Genomic DNA, 27,344 nt, shown 5'->3' on the forward strand with positions numbered 1-27,344 from the left:
GTTTCGAAATGAAGATGGTGATGATGGGTAAAGATCGATGATAACCAACTTTTTATGGTCGCAATGGGAAGAAGTTGATCTTGACAACATCTGGTTCCAACAAGACGTGGCTAAGTACCACACAGCGCGAGTAACAACCGAATTCTTGCGAGAAAAGTTTGGAACTCCGATACTTACAAGAAATTGTGACATTGAAGGGCCTTCAAGAACTTTTGATTTAACGCCATTGGACTACTTCTTGTAGAGTTAAAGTCATTGAAGTTAGCAATAAACTAGACTCTCTTCAAGCTTTACAAGTCTATATTCAACGTGCTGTTCATGACAAAGTCCTCCAAAACTAAGTTATTCGAATTCGTTCCTACAAAAGACGTCGTGAAGGCGATTTGAATTGTGTTATATTCAGCACTTAATCGTATCGATTGGACTTCATATGAAATAATGTGTGGAAAGAAATCTTAACACTCTTATTGGAAATCCCTGTATATTAGTTATAGTTCATGTATCACTTAGTAAATAACAAACTCAAATGAACTACTCCAACTAAATATGTTTAAAGAAATACAAAAAAATTTAAATAAGTATAAAGGAAGTTCAAGCATTAGCGCAATGATTTTTCATCCTTTAAGCGTTTTATTTTTCCCTAACCATTATGTGCCTGCAGTGAGAGCAGTTTTTCTCTACAAGTTCTCCTTTGTATTCCCGTTTTCTGTGCGGGCATGAGAAGCCTGTGTAAATAGGTTTGTCATTTGTTAGCTTAAGTGCCTGTCGTCGGCGTCGTCGTCGTTGTTGTCGTTGTAATTTTTCATTGTTACCAGAAATGTTAGAAATGCTGCAGCTTTCATTGTTATATAAATTAACTATTTCCTTGCGCGCTTTCAACTCGTTTTTTGTCATTACCTTTTTTAATGCATCTCCTTCAATTCCGTTATATTTATATAGACTAGTATGTAGTTACTAATACACGTACATTGTCCACTATTAATTTTCTTAAAGTTCTTTTATAAAGATGGAGAGTGTGTTTATCTTTTTTTGTATGTACTTAAGAAGAGAGAAGAGCTTGAAAAATGCTACCAAAATGTCAAAGCACTCTTGGTGGAGTAAAATAGGGTAATCTATCTCTTATTCTTCTTAATAAGCGCTTTAACCGTGCAAGTAAACATCATACTTGCAGAGAAGAAACTGAAGACCACAGAACTTTAATTCGTTAGGTATTTACCGAGTTATCGGAAGACGTTATACGAATTTTTTAACGGTTTTGGGTCTCTACAGATTCTTGAACAATATATTTCTGAAATAGAGAACCATAACCAAAATTTTACAGCATTACGTTGATTACAGTCGTATATTTTTGCCTATCTCTGGCGTTTCCTGACACGATCTCACTCACACAGAAAATAATAGTGTAACCTGACCAGTGAGCTGTGAAAGCAATACGATAACTTTGCTTTCCGCAAAGTTTTATATCTCTGACATTTTTGTTGTCTTCGATTTTTTCATTCTAATAGGTCTAGTAAGTTAAAAGCATTTTATTCATTAGGTTTAAAATTTTATTTGGTAGAGTTTGAATGATCCACTTTTAAGTCAAATCAAGTCACGGTTTGTTTGATAACTTGTTGTCATATTGAAGATGGGACAATCAATTTTCATAAGATTTTCTTGAGGCGATGTTTTCATCAGCAAAATCATTCACTCTAGCCATGAACAGTTAGTAATCGCTTGGTTTCAAGTCCGAGCTGGCTGCATAAGAACCTCTCAACCAACCTCACGAAGTTGCTGACGAGTCATATTGAGAAGAGTAGTCTAGCGATTTCCTCACAGAACACAATTCCTCTCAGACTGGTACTGGAACTTGACAACTTTCATTATTTGATCGATATTTCGGACCATTGGCATTCCAGAACATGGTACATCTTTGAATTCAAATTATCGGAACGCGAAGTCGCTGTTTAAATACCCATAGCGAGAAATAGGCCTCATCGGTCAACAAAATTTGGCTCGAAAACATCGGATCTACTTTGAAATTTTCAAAAGTCCATAGAGCGAAGCGATGTCGCTTGGGAAGTCTAGCGGCTTCAGTCCTTGCACAAGCCGTATTTTGTACGCTTTCAATTTAAGACCTCGACCTAAAATGCGCCAAGTCATTCCATACGTCCGTCCGAGTGGTAATATTCGATTTTGTAATTAAGTTGGACGATTTGTAAACGTTGTTCAGGGCCAAGTCTTTCCATGATGAAATGTCAAACAATACTGAACAAAAATAACATGACACACATGACCTGTCAAAAAACGGCTATTGAAAAAAGTACCTCAAACGTGTACCACCCATTATCATCTGATCACATTCGGGCTGACTGAAACAACAAGTTTTTTGTATCGATTCGGTTTACGCGCAAAGTTTATATCGACCAGTCTGGGTCAAATTTGATCATATGGTAGTCTTGGTTTAAAATACTTTTATTGTATCGATAGGTATCGTCTGTACAGATTGTTATTTTTGAAAAATGAATTTCCAAAATTATTTGTTAGAGCGCTTAAAAATTTGGAACATAATTATATAATTTAAATCAATTAATTTAGAAACGATTTCTATAGTTTTAAGCTCTATGAAGAAGTGGTAGGTTTTGAAAAAGAGTTTGATACCTACATAAAAAAATCATTTTCTGTTACTGTCTCTATAAAGTTATTCAAAATATACTATGATTTGCTAAATTTTGACATTTGCTCTTTACAGCGCGGTAGTCGTTATCACGCTCATCGTCACAACCAACGTTCGCAGTCCTTAAATCGCGGTCAAGCGCTTTCACAGGCAGATGTAAGCGGAATGTGGTGACATCGGGGTGCCTCAGGTAAAGGTAGGTATCATAACAAAAAGTTAAGTTTATGAATATAACAAAAAGTGCAAGCAAATGTACAGGTATTGCAAGAAATTGTAAAGTATAATGCAAACACAGGGTGACATGAAAATTAAAAATTTATTAAACTAATATTTTGTAGTTTTTTGCACATTGTTGTGGTTTTTTCTATAAAAAATATATAACTATTATTGAAAAAATAACAACAACAACTTTATTCCAGCTGCTGGAGGTCAGGGTGGTTGTGCCAGCTGCGCCATGGGTAACAAGTTGAGCTGCTCCTGTGCGCCATTGATGCGCAAGGCGTACCGTTACGAGGACTCACCATGGCAGACATCACGCAGGCGTGACGGACATTTATTAAGGTAAATAAACTATTTTATTTCGCCAATATATTTACAACAAACAAAATTGTTAAAAATTCTTCGAATTTTGTTATATAATTTTTGACTTTTTCGTAAAAAAAGATGACAACAATTGTAAAGCCAAAATTAATTTCTTTGTATATTTTCCTTTTTTCTTTTATCTCTTTCCTTTCGCCGGTTTATTTTTCCTGTGGTCTCCTCTATTCTCTACCAACGTCCACCGCTCTCCACAACCAACTAATCAACACCAACAATCGACAACAACAACAAACAAACAAACAAATTGCAACCAAAAATAACAACAAATGTGTTTATTGAAAAATAATGAAATTTATTTGAAAAATTATATTTATTAAAAAAAATTATATTTATTAAAAAATAATATTTTTTAAAAAAATTATATTTATTCGAAAAAAAAAATTATTTAAAAAAAATATTTAAAATTCAAAAATGTTCTGATGTAAATTAAAAAAAAAATTATTATTTTTTGCGCCATTAATAATATGAATATCAATATTTTCTCTTCAAATTTTACACAAAAATAATTTTTCGCTTTAAAACTCTGATTACAATTTTTTCAAAAACAATTTACATATATATTGAAAATGTGGAATAATTGTCAAAAAATCAACAAACAACCAATAAAATATGCAAAAATTACAAAACCAACAAACTTACAACAACTACTACAATAAACAACAACAACGTCCTGTCTTCCTTACGTACTTTTCGTGCTTGCTTTTCGCATTTTTTGTATATTTGTGTGAAAATTGCAAAAACAACAAACATTTTCCAAATATGTACTTCCTACTTACACAACAACAACAACTGTCTCAATATGCATATTTAAATGAAATATATATATCTTAAAATCTTATTAAATGCTTATATATAATATCGCTTGCAATAATATTCAATGAATATGGTTAACCTGCGCCAGTTCATTCAGGTTGTGGGCTGAGGTATTTCATGTTTCGGCTAGCGGTGCCGGTACCGTTAAATGGCAGCAAGTATCTGAAGATTTGGTTCCTGTTAATATAACCTGCATCCAGGATTCACCAGAATGCGTATTTCATATAACGGCATACAATAGTCAGGTGGACAAAATATTGGACGTACGACTTGTGCAGCCAGGTGAGTAAAAATCTAATATAAATTAGTGAAAATTCTTTTAAATTTATTTTTATTGTTATTTAATTCAATTTAATTTAGCAGAAATAATGCAAACTTCCCATTAATGGCGATTGTAGGAGAGTAGGTTCGGTATTTTTGGTCTATCTCTAGACTTACCTATCAGTTATCTGCAGTTATCTGTAAGAAGTTCTCCTTCAAGCATAGTTTTAGGCTACCAGACCACTGTAACATTTTTCAAGAAGTTGTGGCTGCCATTGAGGTAGCAGCCTTCTTAAGATAAGTGTGCATTCACTTCGACAGCAGAGCTACAATACTAGCTTGCTCAATGTGCACTCAAAGTTTGTCAAAAAGTGTGTGTTCTCACAACCGATAGCATCAAGATATTTCATTATCCCAAACGTCTCTGGTCATAACGAAATGACAAAGCCATTGAATTCATAAGAGAAAGCACCTTTGCACCGATTACATCGGATTGAAACCGAACTCTTACTGGTTTTTACCCAACAGACGGGCATTCGGTTAGACTAAAAATTGTGTAGGATGCTAACTGTCTTAGTTGTCTGGGAGAATCGGGTCGAGTCTGACCAGCGGAATTGATATCAGATGCCTTAACAAATATGTGGCAAGCCCAAGGACTTATTTTAGCAAGCAACAACGCAAGTTTCAAAAACTTTTTCGAGAAAAATTCGACTGTAACACTATGACTGCAAGTCAACCAAATGTGAGTCTCATTGCGGTTAAAATTTTTTTTGTGAAAATCGTCTTCGGTGGCCATCTCGTTGAGGGCCCATTCACCGAAAGTGCCCTTAATGGTCGTTCAGCTTCAATCCTTACACGAGTTGAATTTTGTAAGCTTGCAAACGAAAATTCTTCCGAGAAATCTTCCATACAGTGGACAACACTCATTCGAGTCTTCTTCGATACTCTGCTCCACAGCAGCAAGTATCTGAAGAAGTATCCGCTCAAATTGGCAAAGTCAAGGTAGATCCCCATAATAGTTAAATGCCATTGAATGCATACACTTGAAGTAAAGGTGAAGCAGAATTAACACTCTGACAAGGTTCTTCATAAACTGTGGATCCCATTCCTGAAGTGAGAATCCGGAAGGTCTGCAAAATACGCTTCAACAGCCGTTATGACCTCTTCCTTTGATGAAAAACGCTGGTCACGCATACATTTTTTGAGTTCTGGAAACAAATGGAAGTCTTTGGGGCCAAACCTGTTGAATACGATGAATACTCCAACAATTCGAACTTTAATTCATGGATTTTAGCCAATTTTTCTGATGAAAAAGGATTTTTTTCTTCTGCATACCGGGTCTTTTCTCACGAATTTTTTTCTCCAGCTGGTCCAAAAGATTGCACTAATACGCAGAATTAATTGTTTTACCAGTTTGCAAGTAATTTACAAACAAAATTCCTCTCGCGTTATCAAAAACTGATGCCTTAACCTACTTGGCCGATTTCCGGACACGAACTCGTTTCGAAGCCGAACAACCAGGTTCACTCTTTAGCCTCTTGTTTTGATTCAGGAACATGGTGATAGAGCCAAGTCTCTCCCATAGTGATGAATCGACGCACAAAATCCACTTTATCCTTTTTAAAACGCTTTAAATGTTGCTGCGAAAGTCGTAATCGAATGTGTTTTTGCTCCATTGTCAGCGGTGGAACCCACTATGCACACAGCTTCCTAAAATCCAAAATTTCACTTAAAATATAGCTCAATCTGCCTAATGAGATGTGCATGACCTCTGCTAAATCTCTGTCAGTCAATCAACGATCTTCCAAAACCATATCCTGTATTTTGGCTATGATTTCTGGTGTTGATGCACTTTTTGGACGTACTTCAAGTGGATCGTCTTCAGGGCTTGTACGACCACGTTAAAGTTCAGCAGCCCATCTTTCTAAAATAAAAATTTTATCACTGCACGATATTCAATTTTTTCCATTGTAAAAAAATTCTGTGACAAGGCTTGTAAACAAAGAATAAACTGACAGATTGAAATGAAATTTCACATAAGTTCATATGAAGAGACTACCAACAAAACAAAAAAAAAATGTGGGCTACAGCAACGCCCTCTCTTATCAAACGACAAAACTTATTGAAGAACCTGTTTGACAACCCTTTGGTGTTGAAGATAAAAAAGTGTTGGTAGATGCCCTAATCGGTGAGACGTGACTTCATATATAGAATTGACATAACAGTTTTGACTATTCGCTGTACTTTTTATTATGAATCAATCAGTACTACATATTTTTTATTACTTTTGATGTTTGCAAGTTTAAGCTTCTCTACAAAAGTTGTTACTTTCATATCGTCACTTAAAATGCAAAACAATTTCTAGTTGTGTTTCTTATTGCTAACAATTCACTTTATCATATTACATATACTATGTTTCATAAATAATTTTAAGCTACCGCTGTCCACTATATCCACTAAATAACCATTTTATAACCAAAACATAAATTTTGTTTCAATATGATTGGTTTCTATTTGATCGTTCTTCCTTCACTTGTAAACTTATGAAGAGTGATGTTACGTTATTTTGCATTTTAGGTGACTATATATCTACATAATATACTTATTTGATATCCTAAATATCCCTCTCACTTTCTTCCAGGCACACGCATTGGTCAGGCATCAGAATGCTTTGTTTACTGGAAGGATCCGATGACCAATGATACATGGGGTCTCAATTTCACTTCACCCATTGATGCAAAGCAATTCCGAGAATGTTGTGTAAGTATTCTCATGCGGATTAGCAAGGCCAACAAATGCAACAAAAGCGAACTGTTTGTATGTCAAAATGCATACGAGATTATTTGAGCCATTTAGCATAAGCACGTGCTCAAATACACAGAGAAATATTTATATGTGGACATTTGTCGGACGAGTTTGAACGAAAAGTAATGGTCATATTTTGTTTTATCATAAACTCGAGTTATCAAATTAAAATTAATCATTCCATTTGATTTGAACCCCACTTTGGTATTTATGGATATAAATTCTCTTTTTGTAGGCAAAATTTTATTTGCCTTTGAGAACTTTTGCTATCAAGGTTTTCTGCATGCATACTCCAAATGGTACCTCTGACGGTGTCTGATAGTACTTCATAAACTTCTAGTTTGAAAATTGGGTACATTGTCCTCAAGTATTGAGTTAAGAAAATAAAACTTTGTCTTTAACTCGAGTTAAACATCAAATTTTGGTGTTTATGTCCCTAAAATTGTTTTGACGGAGACAATTTCTCAGGCTTCTACTTTTCAAATACACCCCAAAATAACCCTTTCCAGTCTGTCATAAACATGGTACCATAAACTCTAATTTATTATCTTTCCTTGGATTCCCCTAAGTGTATCGTTTATGGACATAACTTGTTTTCACTAAGAGCATATAAAAACGGTTTGGGATATCAATGAAATTCTTTATTCCTGCCATTATGCATAGAATTCGCCTTTTTGGACATGGTCACCACGGGGACGCTTGCAGAAGTCCAGTCGCTGAACTCAATTTTCGACGGTTTTCAAGCATAAATCGGCCGATACTACTGCAATTTCATGTTCGATATTCGTACAAAGTTCATCAATAGTCGCTGGCATGCTGGCATAGACCATAGACTTGACGTAGCTCCCCAGAAATTAGTCTAATCACGTCATATCGCACGAGCGAGGCGGCCAATTGATTGGACCAAATTTGGTTTTCAACAAATCGATTGTGACATTCGCTGTGCGGCTTGTGGCGCCGTCCTGTAGGAACCACATATTGTCCAAGTCCATATCATCCAATTCGGGCTAAAAATATTCGGTGTTCACGGAAGAAGGCGTACAAACCGCACCAAACAGTATTTTTTTCGAAATGCAATGGTGACTCTTAGAGTACGTGCGGATTGCTGTCTGACCAAAAAGCCATATTTTGCTTATTGCCATTTAGCCAAAAATGAGCCTCATCGCTGAGGATGATTTTTCGATGAAAATCCGGATCATTTTTAAATTGTTGCTCAGCTCAATTCACGAACATAGACGATTCTGGTGATCAAGCGGCTTCAGCTCTTACGCAAATTTGATTTTGTTAGGATGTAGGCTAAGATCTTTTCACAAAATTCGTCACAACGACGTTACAGAGATACCCAACCCTTGAGAGCGACGTGTGAGAGACTTGTTTGGGTCTTCCTCAATTGATGCGATAGCGGCAGCAATATTCACGACACTGCGGGCACTTCTTTGTTCCACTGGCACGGGAACATTTTCTACTATGCCTGTGGAATCAAATGTTTCCCCTAGACGCTCAACTGTTGATCTGAGGAGGACGATTATGACGTCCATAAATTGGACGTAGCGCTCTTAAAGTTGAGGCCACTGACTCCGAATTTCGGTAGTAATGATTTCGACTCATTGTTGAATCGTACATCTTTCCATGATGAAATGACAAAGCCTACTGAAGACAAGTGTCAAAATAGCGGGGAAAAATATGGCGTCGTTTGCTGTCCCCATCTCTATTGAAAACCCCGTTACAACTCATTATTGCTTCTTAGTTTGCCATAAAGGTGAAACCTTAAAATCGAGTTAATTGTTCATATTAGTGTTCAATATTGCACGATACACAAAAATGGAGTTTATAAAAGAAGTTGTATTAGATAAGAAAATAATTTTTTAAATACTTTGTGTTGACTTTTTTATATAAACTGAAAAAATTAAACTCTAAATTGTGATAGAACGTAAAATATTTTTTTACAGTATTTATTATTTATTTAACTTTATTATTTATTTATTTTTTATTTCATTTTATTTTATTTTATTTTATTTTATTTTATTTTATTTTATTTATTTTATTTTATTTTATTTTATTTTATTTTATTTTATTTTTTTAATTTAAGCTCAAGTGTAAATGAAACAAAAATATTTTCTTAATTAAAAAGTTCACTTGTACCATTACTTTTCGTTCGACTGTACATATATGTCAAAATATGTATGTGTGCTTATGCAACTTGGCGACGGCAGCAACAGTCCGAAATGCTGATGATGTTTGCTTTGCTTTTACGTGTGTCCGACAAGGTTCAGTGCAAAATCGAAAAACCAAAAAAAAAAAACAAAAAAAAAAAGAAATAAAATCAAAAAGTAGTTTTAAAACTAAAGCGAAATTTAAAAACCAAAACTAAACACTAAATTAACAAAATCAATTAATCAATGCAAAATTTGTGAAGCGCTGCCTTGCAGTTGAGCGTTGCGAAAGCAGTTATGTTTGATCAGTTGTGATTGAGACTTTATTAATCGAGACGTGGTTGTGTGAATTGGAAGATTATAAACTCATTTTGTTTTGCTAAAAATCAAACAGCATTGATTAGAAATTGCAGAATTAGTTGAATTTTAATTAATTTAAAGAAAATATTTATATGAACTTATATAATCCTACCATAATATCTATAATGGCTAAGTGGTTGTTACTCGTAATCTTGAGTTGTTCATTGAATCATTGTCATTTCTTTGAAGTATATACTTATATGTATTCAGTATATATATATATGTATATGCGTAGTACATAAATACATGCGTATATATGTATATGTTTATTTGCTTAAGTACTAACTAAAATCATATGTATCTCATGCCGTAGCTATGTACTATATTGTCGTATCCTTTCATGCATTCCTCACTCATCGATTTAGTTTAGAGCATTGCCACATTTTCAATATGTTCATATAACTATGGATTCATTAGCGCTGCTTTCTGCATTGTAATTAGCAATACTGTGGAGTTCGCCGCTAGTTAAGATGGTTATGTGCAAGTACAAATTAATTGATGACAGTTAATAATAGACGGAGATTAATTTGTGGGTTCGCTTCTAGTAGCTTATGTTGATGGAGAGGGCACCGCGGTGCCTTAAATACATGTGGGTTGAGATTTTCATGTGAAACTCCGTTGAATGTAGCGCAATTTCGCTGCTTTACTCAATTTGTGCAATTCTTCTTAAAAGGCTCTTTGAAAATTATCCCAATTTCAGCTCAGTTTTTGTTACACTGTGCAATTTTACACAGATGGCAGAATTTTTGTTTCAATTACCACTGCTTCACTCCATATCTTGAACACATGTTTCAAGATTTTTCTTAATTTGATGAATTTGGTTTAGAATCTGGAGGGGTTCTTCAATGGTTTGGTGTGCGAAGGAAAAAGGAACTGAATCTACCGAACAGCGTTTAATTCCACAAACTCGGGGTTTTCTTCGTTTATGGTAAATATGGTTTTTGGGCTTTGCTATTGCGGAAAACATTCTTCAAGAGTTTTCTTCAGTTGTTTAGAATCGGGAGGGGATTCTCCAAAGTTTGGTGACTTTTTTGTGCGTATTACTTCAAGTTTCTTTGCAACATAGCAATAATTTTCAAGTCCAACCTTTATCGTTGCGGCTTCGCTGTGACCTTTCTGGGTTTTTCTAAACTATTTTTTGGAATTATTATTACATATCCATTTAGTCCGCATAACACATCATTCCGGCGTGATATTATGCCTACTACATATAAACCGTACAAGCCGATATGGTAAAATTCATAACCCTGATGTTTCCTCCAATATTATATAGACCTCGAGCCTCAAGATATTTCATGCAGCAAAATTTGGTTTAGCAGATTTGTGTTATTTTTGTTATTGTATCGTCAAATAACATACTTCAAATGGTTTTGAGTAAAATTTTGCAAGTTAAAAGCCAGAGTCCATTTTGGGTATGTAGTGGGTAGTTGGGTACTAAGGTTTGGAGATTTATAGAGAAATTGACGGTTCCTTCTCGTAAAACTTCCAGTTTGTTCAAACATTTTCTTGCTAAGATTGGTCGTGACTTCGAAACAGAACTGCAGTTCCATCTGACCATTTGTAAAATGTATTTCTCTTGTTCTCGCCTCTGAAACGAAATCCAACAAAGACGCTCCGCATCTCATCCTCTTTTTCTCGCTCTTTTTCATTTGTCCGACCACGTAGCGGAACTCGGCAACCGTAGTTGTTTGTGTGAAGACTTCTTTAATAGGTAAATTAGCCGAGCTAAGCTCGATTTAATGAACACCCGAAAGCTGTTCGACCTAGCATTACTCTTTGTAATACTAGTAATACAACTGATGCCTCCCCGACCGCCTTTGAACCTCTCAAATTCTAATAATTCTTCTTGAGAAATGCTAAGCTTCTCGGTATCGAAAATGAAAATTTGAGGTTATGCTCGAAAAGTTTCTCTTAAGAGATTCTAAAACTTCTGCGGAATAAAAAAAATTAGGTTAAGTTCTAACATTGCTTTTTGAGGGATTCTCGACTTTCTGCTGAATAAAAAAATTGAGGTTAAGCCCTAGCATTGCTTCTTCTCAGGTTCTAAAGCTTCTGCGGGGTAAAAAAATTTAGGTTAAATTTGTTTATAAAAAATTGAGGTTAAATTCTTTTACTGCTTCTTCAGAGATTCTTAAACTTCTGCGGTAAAAAGAAATGAGTTGAAATTCTGGCTTTGTTTCTTGAGAGAATCTCGACTTTCTGAGGAATTCAAAAAATTTAGGTTAAGTCCTAACATTGCTTCTTCAGAGATTCTCAATATTCTGCGGAATAAAAATAACTTTAAGTTCTAACATTGCTTCATAAGGGATTCTCAACCTTTTGCGAAATAAAAATTATTAAGGTTAAGTTCCAACATTGCTCTTAAATATTGAGATTAAGTTCTAACAATTCTTTTTGAGGGATGCTAAACCTTCTAGGAAATAAAAAAATTTTGGCTAACCTTCTTGAATGCTGGAATTTTAAAGCCAATACCCAGAGTTAGATGAAGTAAGCTCCGAAAAACACTATCTCTGCTCGAGTTCTACACAGCAACGTGCTCTATTTGCTAATATTTTATAATGTTTAGGCCAGAACTACAGTTTGTTTTTATAGATTTTCGCTATAATCCGGTGTCATATTCCACAGTTCTTGCTAAACTCATTCGAATATTTACCACCCATAAAGCGCTTGATATTTAATACGCGAAATAAACTGAGCGCCATTAAAGATCACGCCACTTGTATATGCATAATTAATTAATCAACGCTTTGTCATTACTTGATTAATCATTATATGTGTATTTTTTCTTTTATTTTCAACATTTTCAGGTATCTTACATTGTAAAGAAATACGTTAGTATAACTCCATGTAACTTAACTTTCGCTTTGTCTCCACTTTTGTTGTAAATTTTCTTTTTCTGTGTAATCGTATTTTGTTTTTCGGTAATCATTCCTGAGTTTGTTTTTTTCACCTATGCGAAAATATTCCATTACCTTTTTTGAACCTACCATGAAAAGGAACTGTGTCATTGCGGTTTAGTATACACATTAGTAAAATACTGTTATCTTTCTTTGTGCTTAATTTTCTAATATTATAACTATGTCTTCAGTTCCTTTGTTGTATTAACTAGTAATTTGGCATGTTAATTACTTGATCTCCAACTGTTTCATACACCCATTTAAACATAAGCTATAGTAAGCACTTTTTCGATGTGATCAAAAGCGCGAGGTCGTGACATTTAAGTATTAGTTGAGGTAGGTCCACTAAAAAGTGAGTTATATTTTAAAGATAGTAGCTTTTTTATTTATTTTTGTTGGAATATTATTAATTGCTCTTCGATAAAATGTCAAAACCACTTTAATTGTTCAAAAAAGTGTCAAAAAAATTATGAATTTCGAAATTTTCGAATACAATTTTTTTTCGAATAGCTCAATTTTTGTTAATCGCTCGGATAGTGTCTTCACAAAATTCTCAAAACCACTTTTAATTGCCCAATAAAGTCTGCATCAATGCATATAAAAAATTCTGAATTTCGAAATTTTCGAACAAAACTTTTTTTTCGGGTATTCAGTACCTTTTTATTACATATAGAAAAAATCTTTATTTCCAAAAATTCGTATATAATTTTTTCTGTGCATTCAGTACTTCCCTTATACAAATACAAAAAATTCTGAATTTCGAAATTTTCAAATATAACTTTTTTTGGGTATTCAGTACCACCGTATGTATAAAAAACTCTGACGTTCAAAATTTTTGAATCAAATTTTTTTTGTGTATTAAATACTTCCCAAATACGAATAAGAAAAATTTTAATTTCGAAATTTTCGAATACAATTCTTTCTTCGAAATTTCGAAATTTTTGGAATTCAGTACTTCCCAAATACATACAAAAATCTGAATTTCAAAATTTTCGAATATTCATAAAAACAATTCTGACTGTCGAAATTTTTGAACATAAATTTTTTCCGGTGTTACGTACCCCCCTAATTGCAATTCTGAATTTCGAAATTTTCGAGCATAATTTTTTCGAGTATTCAGTACCTTCCTAATATATTAAAAATTCTGAATTTCGAACTTTGTTTCAAGAATTCAGTACTTCCCTAAACGTACAACAAAAATCTGAATTTCGAAATTTTTAACCATATTTTTTTCGAGTATTCAGTACCTTTCCAATACATGTAAAAAATTCTGGATTTCGAAATTTTCTAATATAAACTTTGTCCGGTAACAGTACCGTACCGTTATACGTAAAAAAAATTATTTACAATTCTGAATTTCGAAATTTTCGAGCATAATTTTTTTTGAGTATTCAGTACCTTCCTAATATATTAAAAATTCTGAATGTCGAAATTTTCGAATCCCTAATACGTAAAAAAATTTAATTTAAAACTCTGAATTTCGAATTTCTCGTATATAATCTTTTTCGAGCATTCACTAGCTTTCAATACGTGTTAAAAATTCTGAATTTCGAGATTTTCGATTACAATTTTTTTCGGGTGTTCAGTACCTCCCTAATATTTATAGTACATCTTCTTTGTCGTATTATAAATTGAAAATATATGTATGTATATCACAACCAACGCCCTCAAACGCACTCTATTCTAAATTGCACTCACCTGTTGCCTCTCGGTAGTGCTCCATTGTCTCTTTGCGCCTCCCTTTTCGTACATGCAGTTACCCAGATACATATGTATATTTCGACTTCTATATATTGTACCCATCCCCTTAGTGTTCTTTTCTCTTTTAAATCGTCAATAATTTCTCATTGTCACATTTGTATTTTAGTCTTTCGTACTTTGTATGTATGTGTTTACACCATTATTCAAAAATACTGTATTTATTGCTGCCAATAATAACTTCTCACACCTTCACTCACGTTATGTTGAAGCCGATTAACAATATAAAATATGATTGTATTATATTATATGTAAATAACAGTCTGTTTTGTTCTTTGTAAATAAAAATTTTTTCGAAAATGAATCAACACTAAATTATTTATATTTATATTGTATTCTTTCATTCTTTTTTCTCTTCTCCTTTCATCATTTTCGTACATTGAAATGAACCGAAACAAAAAATTTTAATCCTCATTCATATTCATTTACTTTACGCTGAAAAATAAATTCACTGAACATTTTTTACCCAAAATTCGTTTCACTCGTGCCTCACAATCACGCTCACTCACTCGCTCTCGTCCCCCAACTCGTTCACTCACCTTACTCGCTCTTGCGCTCTATAAATATGAATATAAACCTTTTTTCTACTAATATATCTATTTGTTCGTACAATAACAACTTTGATGCAATATATAATGTATATAAACTTTAATTTATATATGTAATAAAAAAAAATATATATACATAATTTTATTTATATATTTATATATATATTTCTCACATATCTATTATATAACTTAACACTTTTCAACAATCGTTTGCATTTTACGGTAACGCGTCGGTTAACTAACCAAAAATAATTTTGAAAAAAATTTAAAAAAAATGCACAACAATTAAAAAAACTATTTTTAAAAAATATGAAAAAACTAAAAAAAAAATTTTAAAACTTTGAAAAAAAAAAAATTAAAAAATGTTAAAAAAAATACAAAAAACGAAACATAATTGCAAAACTTATTTTTGCAATTTTTTGTAACGAAATTAATTATTTTTCCGTAAAACAAAAAATCCCTTCCGCCGCCGCTACAATGCATTGTGCAATGAAATGCAAAAGAAAAATGCAAAACGATTTAAAACAATCGCACGCATCCTTTACTACAACACCCTCTCCTATCCCATACATCCTATGCCCGATGACGAGCCCTGAGGTTCGGCTGTTGCTGCCAGTCAGTCGCTCGATTCGCTCAATGTGTGTTGTCACACACACACCTATTCTAATCACAATAATTCCCTTCCGCTATTTTGAATACAAACAAGCAACCAAAAAGCACTGGCGGTTTTGTTAAATATAATATTACATAATAACAACAACAACTAACTAAATGACAAATTAAAAAGTTAACATGTAACAGTACATACTTAAATAAAATATAAATGAATAATTAATTATAAAATTCTTTAAAATGAAAAAGCTTAGCATTCAAAGCTTTTGTTACAATAAATCAAATCAACAGAACACCAAACAGCAATTTCAACACCAACACAATAACAACAATTACAGTTAAATATAAAATAAGTATCTATTTTCTTGACAAATATGTAGGCACATATACAAGTTTATGTAAATAGGTCTATGCAGTGCCGGATAAACCTAGTAAAAGTACTTCGTTTTACTACCAAAAACTATCTAGATCCTACAAAAGCTAATAGGCTTTTTTCGGGACATCAGAACTAGAAAATGCTGTAGATGGAAGCTTGCGAGCTTCTCCAAGTATTTATCAGCATTAAAAAAACCGGAAAAATCACTTCGGTTTTTCACACGAAAGCTAACTATGATCGCATAGACGCTCGTAAGCTTTTTTCAGCACTAGCTGAATTAAAAAAGTCGTAAATACTTCGTTTTCTATGTCAAGTACTTTTTTAATTACTATAATAACAATCTTTCAAGTATCCATCAGGATTAAAAAAATATCGTAAAAATACTTCGTTTTCTATATTAAGGACTTTTGAAGAAAGCTTTCGAGCTTTCTTTCGGTAAAAACAGTTTTTTTGAGTATCCATCAGGATTAAAGAAAATATGTGAAGGTACTTCGTTTTCTAAATCAAGAACATTTTAAGAACGTATGAAAGCTTCCAAGCGTTTTTCTAGTATGTCAATTTCTCCAGTTTCCAACGGGATTTGAAAAACAATAAAAGCACCTCTTTTGCTCTACCGAAAATTACGTATACTTACGATCGTATGAAAATTTTAAGATATTTTTGGTTTCAGTTTCTCCAATATCCATTAGATTTGTCAATTAGCAAGCTCTAAAAAAAGCCTTAGATATCTCTTTGAGTTGGCAATCGCATCCCCAGGCGGTGAATTACTAAACAATGAGCATTACTGATGTAAACAGAGTACAAATCATAGCTGAGTAGTACAAAAATCTCCGACCAAGTCGTCTGAATGATAACTTTAACAGATCCAAAAAGATTATCTTTTATAGCCGTTGAATGCATTGCGTCTTCAAACCAATAGAAATTACTTTACTCACTAACCCAAGAAGTCAAATATCACCAAGCTTGACCCGAAACAGTTTCAATTCGACAAAGCTAGACTAAATCTTTAACTCCTTACCATTGCTGAAAAGGTTAGCGGGAAGTTGTCCACAAAGGCTTTTGTATCCGATTTCGAAAATTGGCTCAAAAACGTCGGTTCTTCTTGGAACTTTTCAAGAGCCCAAAGAGCGAAGCGATGTCGCTAGGGAAAGTCGAGAGGCGTCGCAAAACGCGCCACGTCGTTCCATACGTCAGTCCGAGTAACTGTGAACGGCGTCGAATCGACTCTCCGTGGTCTTCGCGTACACTCTCAGCTTCGGCTGCTCTATTTTCTTCACTGTGTGCTAAACGTGGTCCATTCGGTCGAATATTATTCAATAATGAATGCTGGGTCTCAAGATGGGTGATGGTGTTGCGAATATTATGGGCAGTAGGCCGATTATGTTGACCATAAGCAAAATGAGCAAAGCGCGCGAAACACATTTTCTGGAGAACGTGAATTTTCATATAAAAGTTGAGCGATTTGTAAACGTTGTTCCGGCGTTAGTCTTCCCATTATGAAATACCAAACAAAACTAAACAAAATTAACACGACAGCTTGACACGACTCATGATGGAAAAAAGTACGCCTACTTGGATCACCCCCTAAATACATATTACCAAATAAGTCTTTCTCTCGAACAAATATCCATGAATGACTAAAAATAATAATTATTGCTATTACTGTGGTTAATCCGGCACTGCACATATAAATTTCAGACTTTTCTGCAAGATATTTCTCCAAAAAAATCAACATATGAATTAGGGCAAAAGTTACTACTTACAAAAATAATAACTCATAGCCATACATACATATATATAAATACTTATAGTAGTCATGAGTTTCAATATATACATTCTACATATGAACATAGGCTAACTAAAATGCAAGAGAACAGATTTTTAAGAAAAAGCTAGAGAAAAGAAGCGTTAGGAAAAATAAGAGAGTAACTCCGAAACATTCAGGAATGAAAGCAAAGTTAACATAACATGAAACAGAAAAGCATACATATATTTTTGTAAAAGAAATTTAAGAACGAAACTATTTATTTTTAGATCAAAAATCACAGAAAATTTAAAAATTCAAAATATTTGAATAATAAGTCATATACTAATATATAAAAAAATATATTTTCATAAGCGGTTGGTTGAGGTTAGGATAAAGTGAAATATTGCTTAAAGCATGAACTTCAAAAATGAAAATCTATGGATAAGATAATAGATCAAAAATATAAGCTTCCAAAAATAGTCACATAGGTGGGTTGTAGATAAATGTAACTAAATATTTTCTGAATCAACTTAACAACAGTAAACAATAACTAACAAAGTTACTGCAGAGAAAAAGGTGCTTCCTTAAACATATAGTACATAGGTAGGTTATGTGAAAAGGTTATTTGTGAAATAGGTCTGGTGTTGTATGTTTTCTATTATGACAGGATTAATTGCTTGGAATAATCAATCTTCACATTGTAAGTGTAAATCAAAAGTACATCATATTCCAATATTGAAGAAAAAATGTATTAACTGGCCGCCCTAAGGATGTTTGAGATTTTCTCTTGATCCCTTTTGACCATTTTGTTCGCGTAGAGATATACTTAAGTTAAAGCATTGAGTTTCAGCATACTTTTTGGCTGATATAATATATTTTATTCTCATACAATTTTATATCAAGAATCCTTTAGCTGGTATTTGGTTAGAAAAAAGCTGTGAAGCTCATATGGTTTTAATGAAAACCTCATATCTTTTGACAGAAGTAAATGTCATATTCCACTTTACTTGTTTTAAAGATGAGGCCTGATTAGCTGACGATTTGACCGCCATTAAAATTGCACATTTGTGCATAAGAAATTTTATTAAAAGCTTGTTAGCGCAATTATTTCCAAGACGTTTATCATCTTCATTTTTCATAGTATTTTCTGTAAATTTTTTTGTATCAAAGATAAAACATTCCATATTTCGAATATGTGATTGATTTTTACCAACTTGCAAAACTTCAAAATTTGTATTAAAAATCGATTTTGTCACTGTACAGTCGATGCCCCTTCCCAAATGGTCTTATGTAAGACAGTATCTAAAAATCCAAAAGGGGAAACGTTTCAGCCCGAATGCAGAATAATTATCATTTTCGAAGGCCTTTATCACCTTTCTTGAAGTGTCTTCCAAAATTTTCATTTTCTAAGGTCTTTATCACCATTTTTGAAATATTTTCAAAATTGTTTGTTGAAAGTTGAAACAGTTCAGATTTCAAATAACATTGATTTTGAAGATTAAAAAAATATCTTAAAGATCTATATATGTATTTTTTCAAACCTATAAAATCAAAAAAATATTTTAAAGATCGATATAAGTCTACAAGCATTCGACAACCCTGCCTCAGTTCTACTTCGAAAGGTCAGAAAAACTTAATTAAACAGTAAAATAGATATTGTGAATGTAACAGAAATGGAAAATGCGTATAATTTACTCGCTGAGGCATTTCAGCTTGCATGTAGGCAACAGCAAAGGTTAGAATTAATAAAAATGGCTTATCAATGAAGTTTTAGCTATCTATTTCATACTTAAATATGCAATAAATTACTAGGTCTGCTTAGAAACATCGATGTTGTTATAAATATATATAAGAATATTAAATTTAAGGGCATTGTAAAAAATTACTTTGCAGCCCAAATGTAGGCAACAGCAAAAAATTAATCGTTGAAAAGAGTTATATCAATGAGGTTGGGTTAGATAAGTGAATTTAGAATACTAATTTAGTTATAAAACAATGCAATTATTTGAAAAAGAAAAGCAAACACAAAAAGAAAAAACATTTCGTGAGGTTTTGAATAAATTGGAAAGAAGGTAGTTATTAGGAAATAATTATTTTTAAGTGAGTTATAAAAAGTTAGTGCAGTGCAAAGTTTATATTTGGTATATAACAATCATAAATGAAGAAGATTTAAAAATTAAAATTTAAGTTTAAAAAAATTTAAATTAAAATTCAAAACAAAAAAAATAGTTTTGAAATTTATATTTAAAAGAAAACTTTAAATTTAAAGTAAAAAGAATTAAGTCAAAATTTAACATAAGAAAACAAATATATTTAAAATTTAAATTTTGGCACGAAATTGAAATTTAAAGTAAAAAAATTAAATTAAAATTTAAAATAATACAAGTAAATAGTTTTAAAGTTTAAATTTAAACAAAAAATTTCAATTTAAAGTAAAAAAAAAATTATTTAAATTTAAAGTAATACAAGTAAATAGTTTTAAAGTTTAAATTTAAGCAAAAAATTTCAATTTAAAGTAAAAAAAAAATTATTTAAATTTAGAGTAATACAAGAAAATAGTTTTAAAGTTTGAATTTAAACAAAAAATTTCAATTTAAAGTAAAAAAAAATTAAATTCAAACTTAAAACAACAAGAAATAGTTTTAAAATTGAAATTGAAAAAAAAAATTAAATGCAAAACAAAAAAAAAAGAAAAACAGTTATACAAATTTCAAGACAGTAAATAATTAATTATTAAAGAAAAAAAATGAAATTTAAGAATCCATAGAAATGAAATATTTTGAAAAATTAAATTTCAAATTTAAAACAAAAAAATTAGTTTTAGGCAAATTGAGTGTCGCTCATATAATTATCAAACTAAGCTTAATTCGGGTTTCTATATTACATATGTATCTCTACAAACGCACATATTACTTATATATATACTACATATACGCTAGTGCGGGTTTCAACTACAGGTTGCGTTTAACTGCAAAAAAAATTTCTCCTAAAGAAATTGATTAAAAGATGTAAGCCAATAGTTAGTTCAAAACTTTATATTAGCGTAAAAAAATAATTTAGGGTTACTAATTGCACTAACAGTAATATAACACCTTAGCGTTTCACAAAAATACACTAAAATAGTGTTGACTTTTAGTTGGAAGGAAACTTCACGAATATTTCAACTATGAAATGCACATTTACGAATTTATTTTTGTTTAGAAAACCAATAGTTAGCAAAAAACATACAACATATTAATTATAATAATTATTATAAGGTCTATAGCTAAGGTCTAAGAGCTTAACGCTTTAGCTGCGTTACCGTTCGTGTTTTACTTGAAGAGTTCTTAGTAACACAATTTAATAGTATTTCAGCGACCAAAACAGTCGGAAAATTAGATTTTTTTGTGTGGTTTCGAATAGATTTAGAATATATGCACATTTTTCGAATATTTAGTGGAATTAAGAAGCATACTTACTTGTTAGTAAATACTGAAATATTATCTGATCAAATTTGACTCGGACTGACAAAAAATTACACTTTCGCCTATTTTAATGCCAGCCTTTATTATCACCTACAATATTGGCTCTTCTTGAGTCGATAAACACATATATATGTCAACGCTTAATCCAATTTTCCACAGAGTTGAGTTGATTTAGTAAGTCCTAAGGGAATTGCTTTCAGAATCCTCAGCGATTGTTTTTTTTCGGGTTCGGCTCATTTTTGGAGCGCCATTCGATTGTTGGTTAGTTGATCTTCATAAACCCATGACTTGTCACCAGCGGTGATGCGTTTGATGAATTAGGAGCCATAGCCACGTTGTCAAGAAGCTCTTTTCCACCTCTTCGCCACGTCATTTTTGAAAATTAAGACCTTTTTGTTCTCAAAAAGCTTTATACCCAAAAATTTAACCAACATTTGTCACATAGATCCACGACGCTTTGTGTCTTTAACTGTTCGATGTTAAGGCCACTAACACAGCTAAATGAACTCTTATGAGTCCAGTTTTCGATTGCTTTGGGACCTTCACTGTACGTGTTGTGCCACTTAAATAACAGTATTCGTGAAAAGGTGGACTTTTCAAAACACACCATCCGTGGTTTCGATTTCTTTGTAAACGCAAAATTTCAAGCAAACTCGTTTTTTATACCCTATTTAGGGCATGCTAGGTTTGCCACGAGGCTTATAACACCACAAAAAAAAAAACGTCAGAGGCCCTAAAAAAAAGTTTATGCAAAAGATCAGCGAGCTGAATCGTTTTAGCCATATCCATCTGTGTGCCTCTATATATGTGGAATAACTCGGTCAGTTTTTTGAGATTTCCATTTGAAATTTTGCAGACGCTTTTTATTACTAAGGAACTACATATATGTGAAGGGTGAACCATTTCGATGTTTCTTACTGTTAAAAAAAAACCCGGAATTTTGCGGTCTCAAATGGCCCATCCGTTGAGTCCAATTTTCGATGACTCGTTCGGGCATTTCGACTGATAACACGAATGACACGCGTGATGTTTTTCTCCAAGGCTAAATCGATGCGAGATTGTGAAGATATACTTTAGACCTTCATATCATACAGAAAATAGTCTAACGGTGTGATATCATACGATCTTGGTGGCTAATGGACCGACTCAAAACATAAAGTTATCTGCTCAACGAAGTCTCCTCTCTATAAATACATTGATTGATGCGATTTGTGCGAAGTGGCGACGTACCAAATGTCGCCGAGATCACGAGTTTCAATTTCAGGCGTCAAATAATCGGTTATCATGAGGCAATAACGGTCGCCATTGATATATGGATATTTCTATGTAGTATATGGACCCAAGATTCCACCGTACCACAAACCACACCAAATCGTTGTTTTTCTGTGTGAAACGGCAGCTCTTGAATCTCTTCAGGTTGCTCTTGGTCGCAATTTGTGGCAAATTTTAGAAGAAAAATTTTTTAGTTTAGGTTTATATGCATCATTCCGGGTCAAATTTGATCAGATGGTATTATATATGTATCTCAACTTTCGTTACTTGAAAATGCATAAGTAGCATTAAAAATAAAGTAAATCTCACATAAATACAATAAACCTACACAAAACACACACATGTTGATGCACAATATAAAATATTTGCTGTTATAAAAACACACCCAACACAGCGTATCCTTAAAGCGCTGACACACCTAACCACACATATACTAACACACGCACTGAAATGCGTACTAATATTTCTAACTCAAGCTTAGGCGCTTCGGCTACTCAAAGAAATGACTATGAATATGCGAAAAATATGAAACAACAAGCAAAACAAAGCAACAAATTTACAAACAACAAAAACAAGATTATTTATATAATATTTTTCCATGCAATTGCAATTGTACGCCACTTATGAACGCTTGGTACACAGACACACCTTCCCGAAAATAATAAAAATCTAAAAAATTTCAACACTTTTCACTTGGAACTTTTTACTAAACTCTAAATATCGCTCGTTTTCGTCGTTCGCTCTCTATCTCTCTCTTTTTCGCTCTCGCAAACTATAACCCCCACTCTCGCTGTCTTTGTACGAATATTTGCTCTGTCTCTCTCTCTCTCACTCACTGTGTTTTTATACTCTTTCAATTACAATGCAAAAGCGTAAAAATTGTGTGTTTCACGTCGTGATTTTGTGCAGATTTGTCCATTTGTTTTCCTAATTCCGCAGTAATATTTTGATTTCTATTTTAATGTGAGCATATTTTTGAAATAAGCACAAAGAAGGATACATTTTTGAGCAGTTGCAAACGGTTGCGAAAGCGCTCTAACAGTCCAACGAACACACTAACACGCACACAAAGAAACAGATTCGGTCAAGCAAATGATTATCACGATTACTTAAAGGCCTCGAAATTTATTAAGTAAAGCTTTTTGAAATTTTTTGGAAAATCTCAACTATGTGGCAACACCAAGTGTACCTCGCATTGAAAATCGTAAATAATTTTGACAAAAAACAGAAAAATTTTGAAAGCATTGATAAATTTATATTTTAAAATAAATACTAAAATAAATTCTAAAAAGAAAAACATAAAAACAGTAAATTAAACCAAAAAAAAACAGAAAAGAGAAAAGAAAGTTCGAAAATAACAAACCGCACACACAGAACCTTGTAACTCCCAACCAACTAACCTAATGATAGTGCGACGTTTTACAGTCGCCTTCTTTCAAATTTTCACGAAAGGCCTCGTCGAGTTACTCGCTGAAATTGGACCCGCCCGGCAAGGGAAAGATCAAGGCCAAGCGAAAGCCGTTGAGCACACCGGCCTCGCCGTCGCGCGTACGCAGCGAACCGCAATGCACCTGTATGTCGGCCGAACAATACGCACGCCTACGGACCGATCCACGTGTACGAGGTGAGGATCCACAACTACCCCCACTACCACTAAACTACCTCCCCACTCTACTCTACTATCTACTTTAGTTTATGCAACTAATCAATTAACTAACTCAGTATCCTTTAGAGTTGTACCAAAAGAAAAAAAAAAAACAAAAAAGAAAGTAAAAAATACAAAAAAAAATGTTGAAATTGTTAAATATGCCTAGCGAAATTTGATATACAACTATTATTTGCATGCAGCCACAGACATACTTAGAGCTGAAACACATAGCACACAAAATTTATATAGAGTCACTTTAAATGACCCACAAATTTATGAAGAGACATATTTTTACAAAATTATGATTTCTATTATTTATTTATTATTTTTTAATTCATTTTGGTGATTTTTATTATCCTGGATGAGATGTAGCTTAAGGAATATAATAGTTATTTTTCCAAGTACCTCTTCTTCGTGATGCCTTAAAATAATGGGGGTACATACCATATGCAGCCATATTTAACCTAGATTAACCAAAAAAAAAACATTTTCCCCTATTTTAATAAAAAATGGTTGATATGGTCTTCAAAGAGGGCACAATGGAACTTAGTTCGCGCTGCAATCCCCATTTTTCTATCTAATGGACTTCAAACTTACCTCCCGGGCCAATGCAAATATGCCAACCTAGCAAATTCTGCAAACACTTGTTGTAAACCGCGGCTGGTACGGCTTTAGAGCCTTCAGCAAGTTATGGTTTTTTCAGTTACGGGTCGTTTTTAGAGCGCCATTCGCTAAATTGTTGGAGAGATTCGTCCTAATATCCATAAAATATAGAGAAAAGATACGTTCTTTCATACGATTGTCAATAAAAGTAAGATATCTTCACATGTTCCTGCATATTTTTGAAAGTCCGTTGCTCAAAATGGCTGTTAAAAGAACTGAGACAGTCAAATGGCCTCCACGGCTTTTCATATTTATTTCGAAATTTTCTGTATATAGTATGAGAGTGATATCATGATGCAATGTTGAAACTCCTCCTTTAAAGCTCGCGTGGTTGTGTGCTTCTTGTATTTTTATTTAACCCCATAAAAAGTAATCTAATAGTGTAAAGTGTGACAATCTATGTGGCCAATTCTGATACCCAAAACCAGGTAGTATAGCAGCTAGAAATGTCTCATGCAGTAATTGAAGTGTTTCACGGGCACCGTCTTGCTGAAATCACATATTGCCCACATCAATATCATCCAATTTCGGCAAAAAGAACTGGGTTAACTTGTCGCGATATCGAGCACCAGTAGCAAACACTGCTGACCGACCACATTTTCGAAAAAATATGGTCCCATTATGGCTCCAGTGCAAAATAGCTCTGAGGTTACAGATGCAGTTGTTTTACGACAATCACCTCAGAACCCAAAAATCAGCAATTTTTAACTACCAAGGTGAAAATGTACTTCATCGCTTGGGATGATTTTGCTCGAACTGCGGCCTCCAAGCTTCTATTCCTTTTGAAATATTCTACTGTAAGTAGTTTAGTGTAATTATTTATTCTCTCTAAAAAAAAAAAATAATATATCCTAAAAATAGGTTCTAGTTATAATAATTATTTTTTTGACTTATTTTTTTCTTAAAATTTCTTAATTAAGACCTATAATTGATTCTAAAAATTGGAAGCTGTTAATATTGTTTCAATGCTAAATGTATTTAACTTTTTTTATTTTTATTTTTTATTTTGTAAATGTAAGCATAGAATTAGGTTTTGATTTTCATAATTATTTTTTTCTTTGCCATATTTATTTATATTAATACGGAATAAAATATTACCCGACATAAACAAAATATTTTTTTCGATTTTTGCGTTAAAAATATTATTTTATATTAAAAATTAAAGGATTTACAATTTTTTTATATCATTTTCCTAGAAAAATAAAAATAAAATTTTTATTTAAAAAATAATAATAATTACAAAAAGAATTATTTTATAATATAAAAACACAACTGAAAATAATAAAAGAAACATAAAAAAAAGGAAAAAAAAATTTGATGACAAAATATTTGTTTGCGCTATTATTTATATGTTATATATGTATGTACATGTTTATATAAATAAATACTTTATCTGTTAATTTGTTAACTTAATTGTTAATTTATTTGTTTTTTGAACGAGAAAAAATTTGATTAAAAAAATATTTGTTTTTGGTTGCATAAAAAATAATTTTTCCAAATATTTTTTATCATTTCCTAAAAGAGATAAAATTTTGTCCAAAAATAAATTACATAAAGAATTCGTTTATAAAAATCAACTGAAAACAATAAAGTAAAAACATATTTTATCATTAAAGTTTTTTTAATATTTTTTCCATTTGTATTTATATGTTGTAATAAAAACTTTATTTCTATTTGATAATTTCTTGTTTTTTTTTTTATCAAAAAAGTTTTAAGTAAAAGTTTTAATTTTTTGGTTGCTTATAAAGTAATTGTCTACAAAAAAAAATATTTAATTAATTTTTATTGAAGAAAAATAATAAAATATTTGCTTTCTTTTTTTCAAACTTCGAAAAAAATTATAAAAATGTTCCTAAAAAAAAACAAATTTAATCATTCCAAAAAGAAATATTTGATAAAAAAACAACTGAAAATATTAAAATAAAACTAATGAAGTAAAAAAAAATTAATGATACAAATTTTTTTTCGTTTTTTTTGTCTATGTTTGTATATGTTATATATGTATTTGCTAATATAAATAAATAATTTGTTTGTACTTACTTGTTAATTTATTTGTTTTCTTATGAAACACAATTTTTTTAAAGAATATATTTTTTGGTTGCATAAAAATTAATTGTCTACAAAAGAATACTTTGCATAAAAAATTATTTTTTCTAAATTAAAAAAAAAAATTATAAAATATTAAGTAATATTTCTAATACTTCTTATATGATTTACTAAAATCCATAAAAATAATATTTTGCCAAAATTAATAATAATATAAAAAATAATGATTTTATAAAAAACCAACTAATAATAACAAAATAAATATAATAAAATAAAGAAACTTGGTGATAAACTATTTTTTATGTAATTTTTTTTTCGCTTTTCCTTAAAAAAATTAAAATTTTCCTAATTTCAAAAAATAATTATTAAAATACAGTAATTTTTCTAAAATTAAAAAAAAATAAATGTTATATATTATTAAATTTTCTAAATATTTTTCTTATTTTGTCTGAAAAAGTACTCTGTATTATTTTTTTTTTTAATTTTGCTGTAAAAACTTTCAACTAACAATAAAAAATTTCATAAAAAAATAGTTTTTTTGGTTGCATATAAAATGTATGCAAAAAATAGTTTTTCTAAAAAAAATAATTTTTCCAAACTTCGAAAAAAATTAATTAAAAAATACGTAATTTTTAAAAATTGAAAAAGTAGTTATTAAATAATTT

General features: G+C 31.8%; 1 protein-coding gene across 5 annotated transcripts in view; it reads left to right on the forward strand.

Moving 5' to 3' along the window:
• Positions 1-15,640, forward strand: part of LOC120777456 — a 149,521-nt gene extending 133,881 nt beyond the window's left edge. For 2 of the 5 annotated variants that reach the window (XM_040108780.1, XM_040108781.1), the window contains exons 3-4: positions 2,732-2,852; positions 3,076-3,168. In XM_040108780.1, coding sequence (XP_039964714.1) covers positions 2,732-2,830 — 99 coding nt within the window. In that variant the 3' untranslated portion in view covers positions 2,831-2,852; positions 3,076-3,168. Of the gene's footprint in view, positions 1-2,731; positions 2,853-3,075; positions 3,218-4,157; positions 4,352-6,971; positions 7,091-15,354 lie in introns of those variants that run through there. The other 3 variants (XM_040108778.1, XM_040108779.1, XR_005705512.1) reach the window with 3 other exon arrangements.
• The last annotated feature ends 11,704 nt before the right edge of the window (positions 15,641-27,344 follow it).

The sequence above is a fragment of the Bactrocera tryoni genome, chromosome 5, assembly GCF_016617805.1.
Source record: "Bactrocera tryoni isolate S06 chromosome 5, CSIRO_BtryS06_freeze2, whole genome shotgun sequence".
Taxonomy (NCBI): domain Eukaryota; kingdom Metazoa; phylum Arthropoda; class Insecta; order Diptera; family Tephritidae; genus Bactrocera; species Bactrocera tryoni.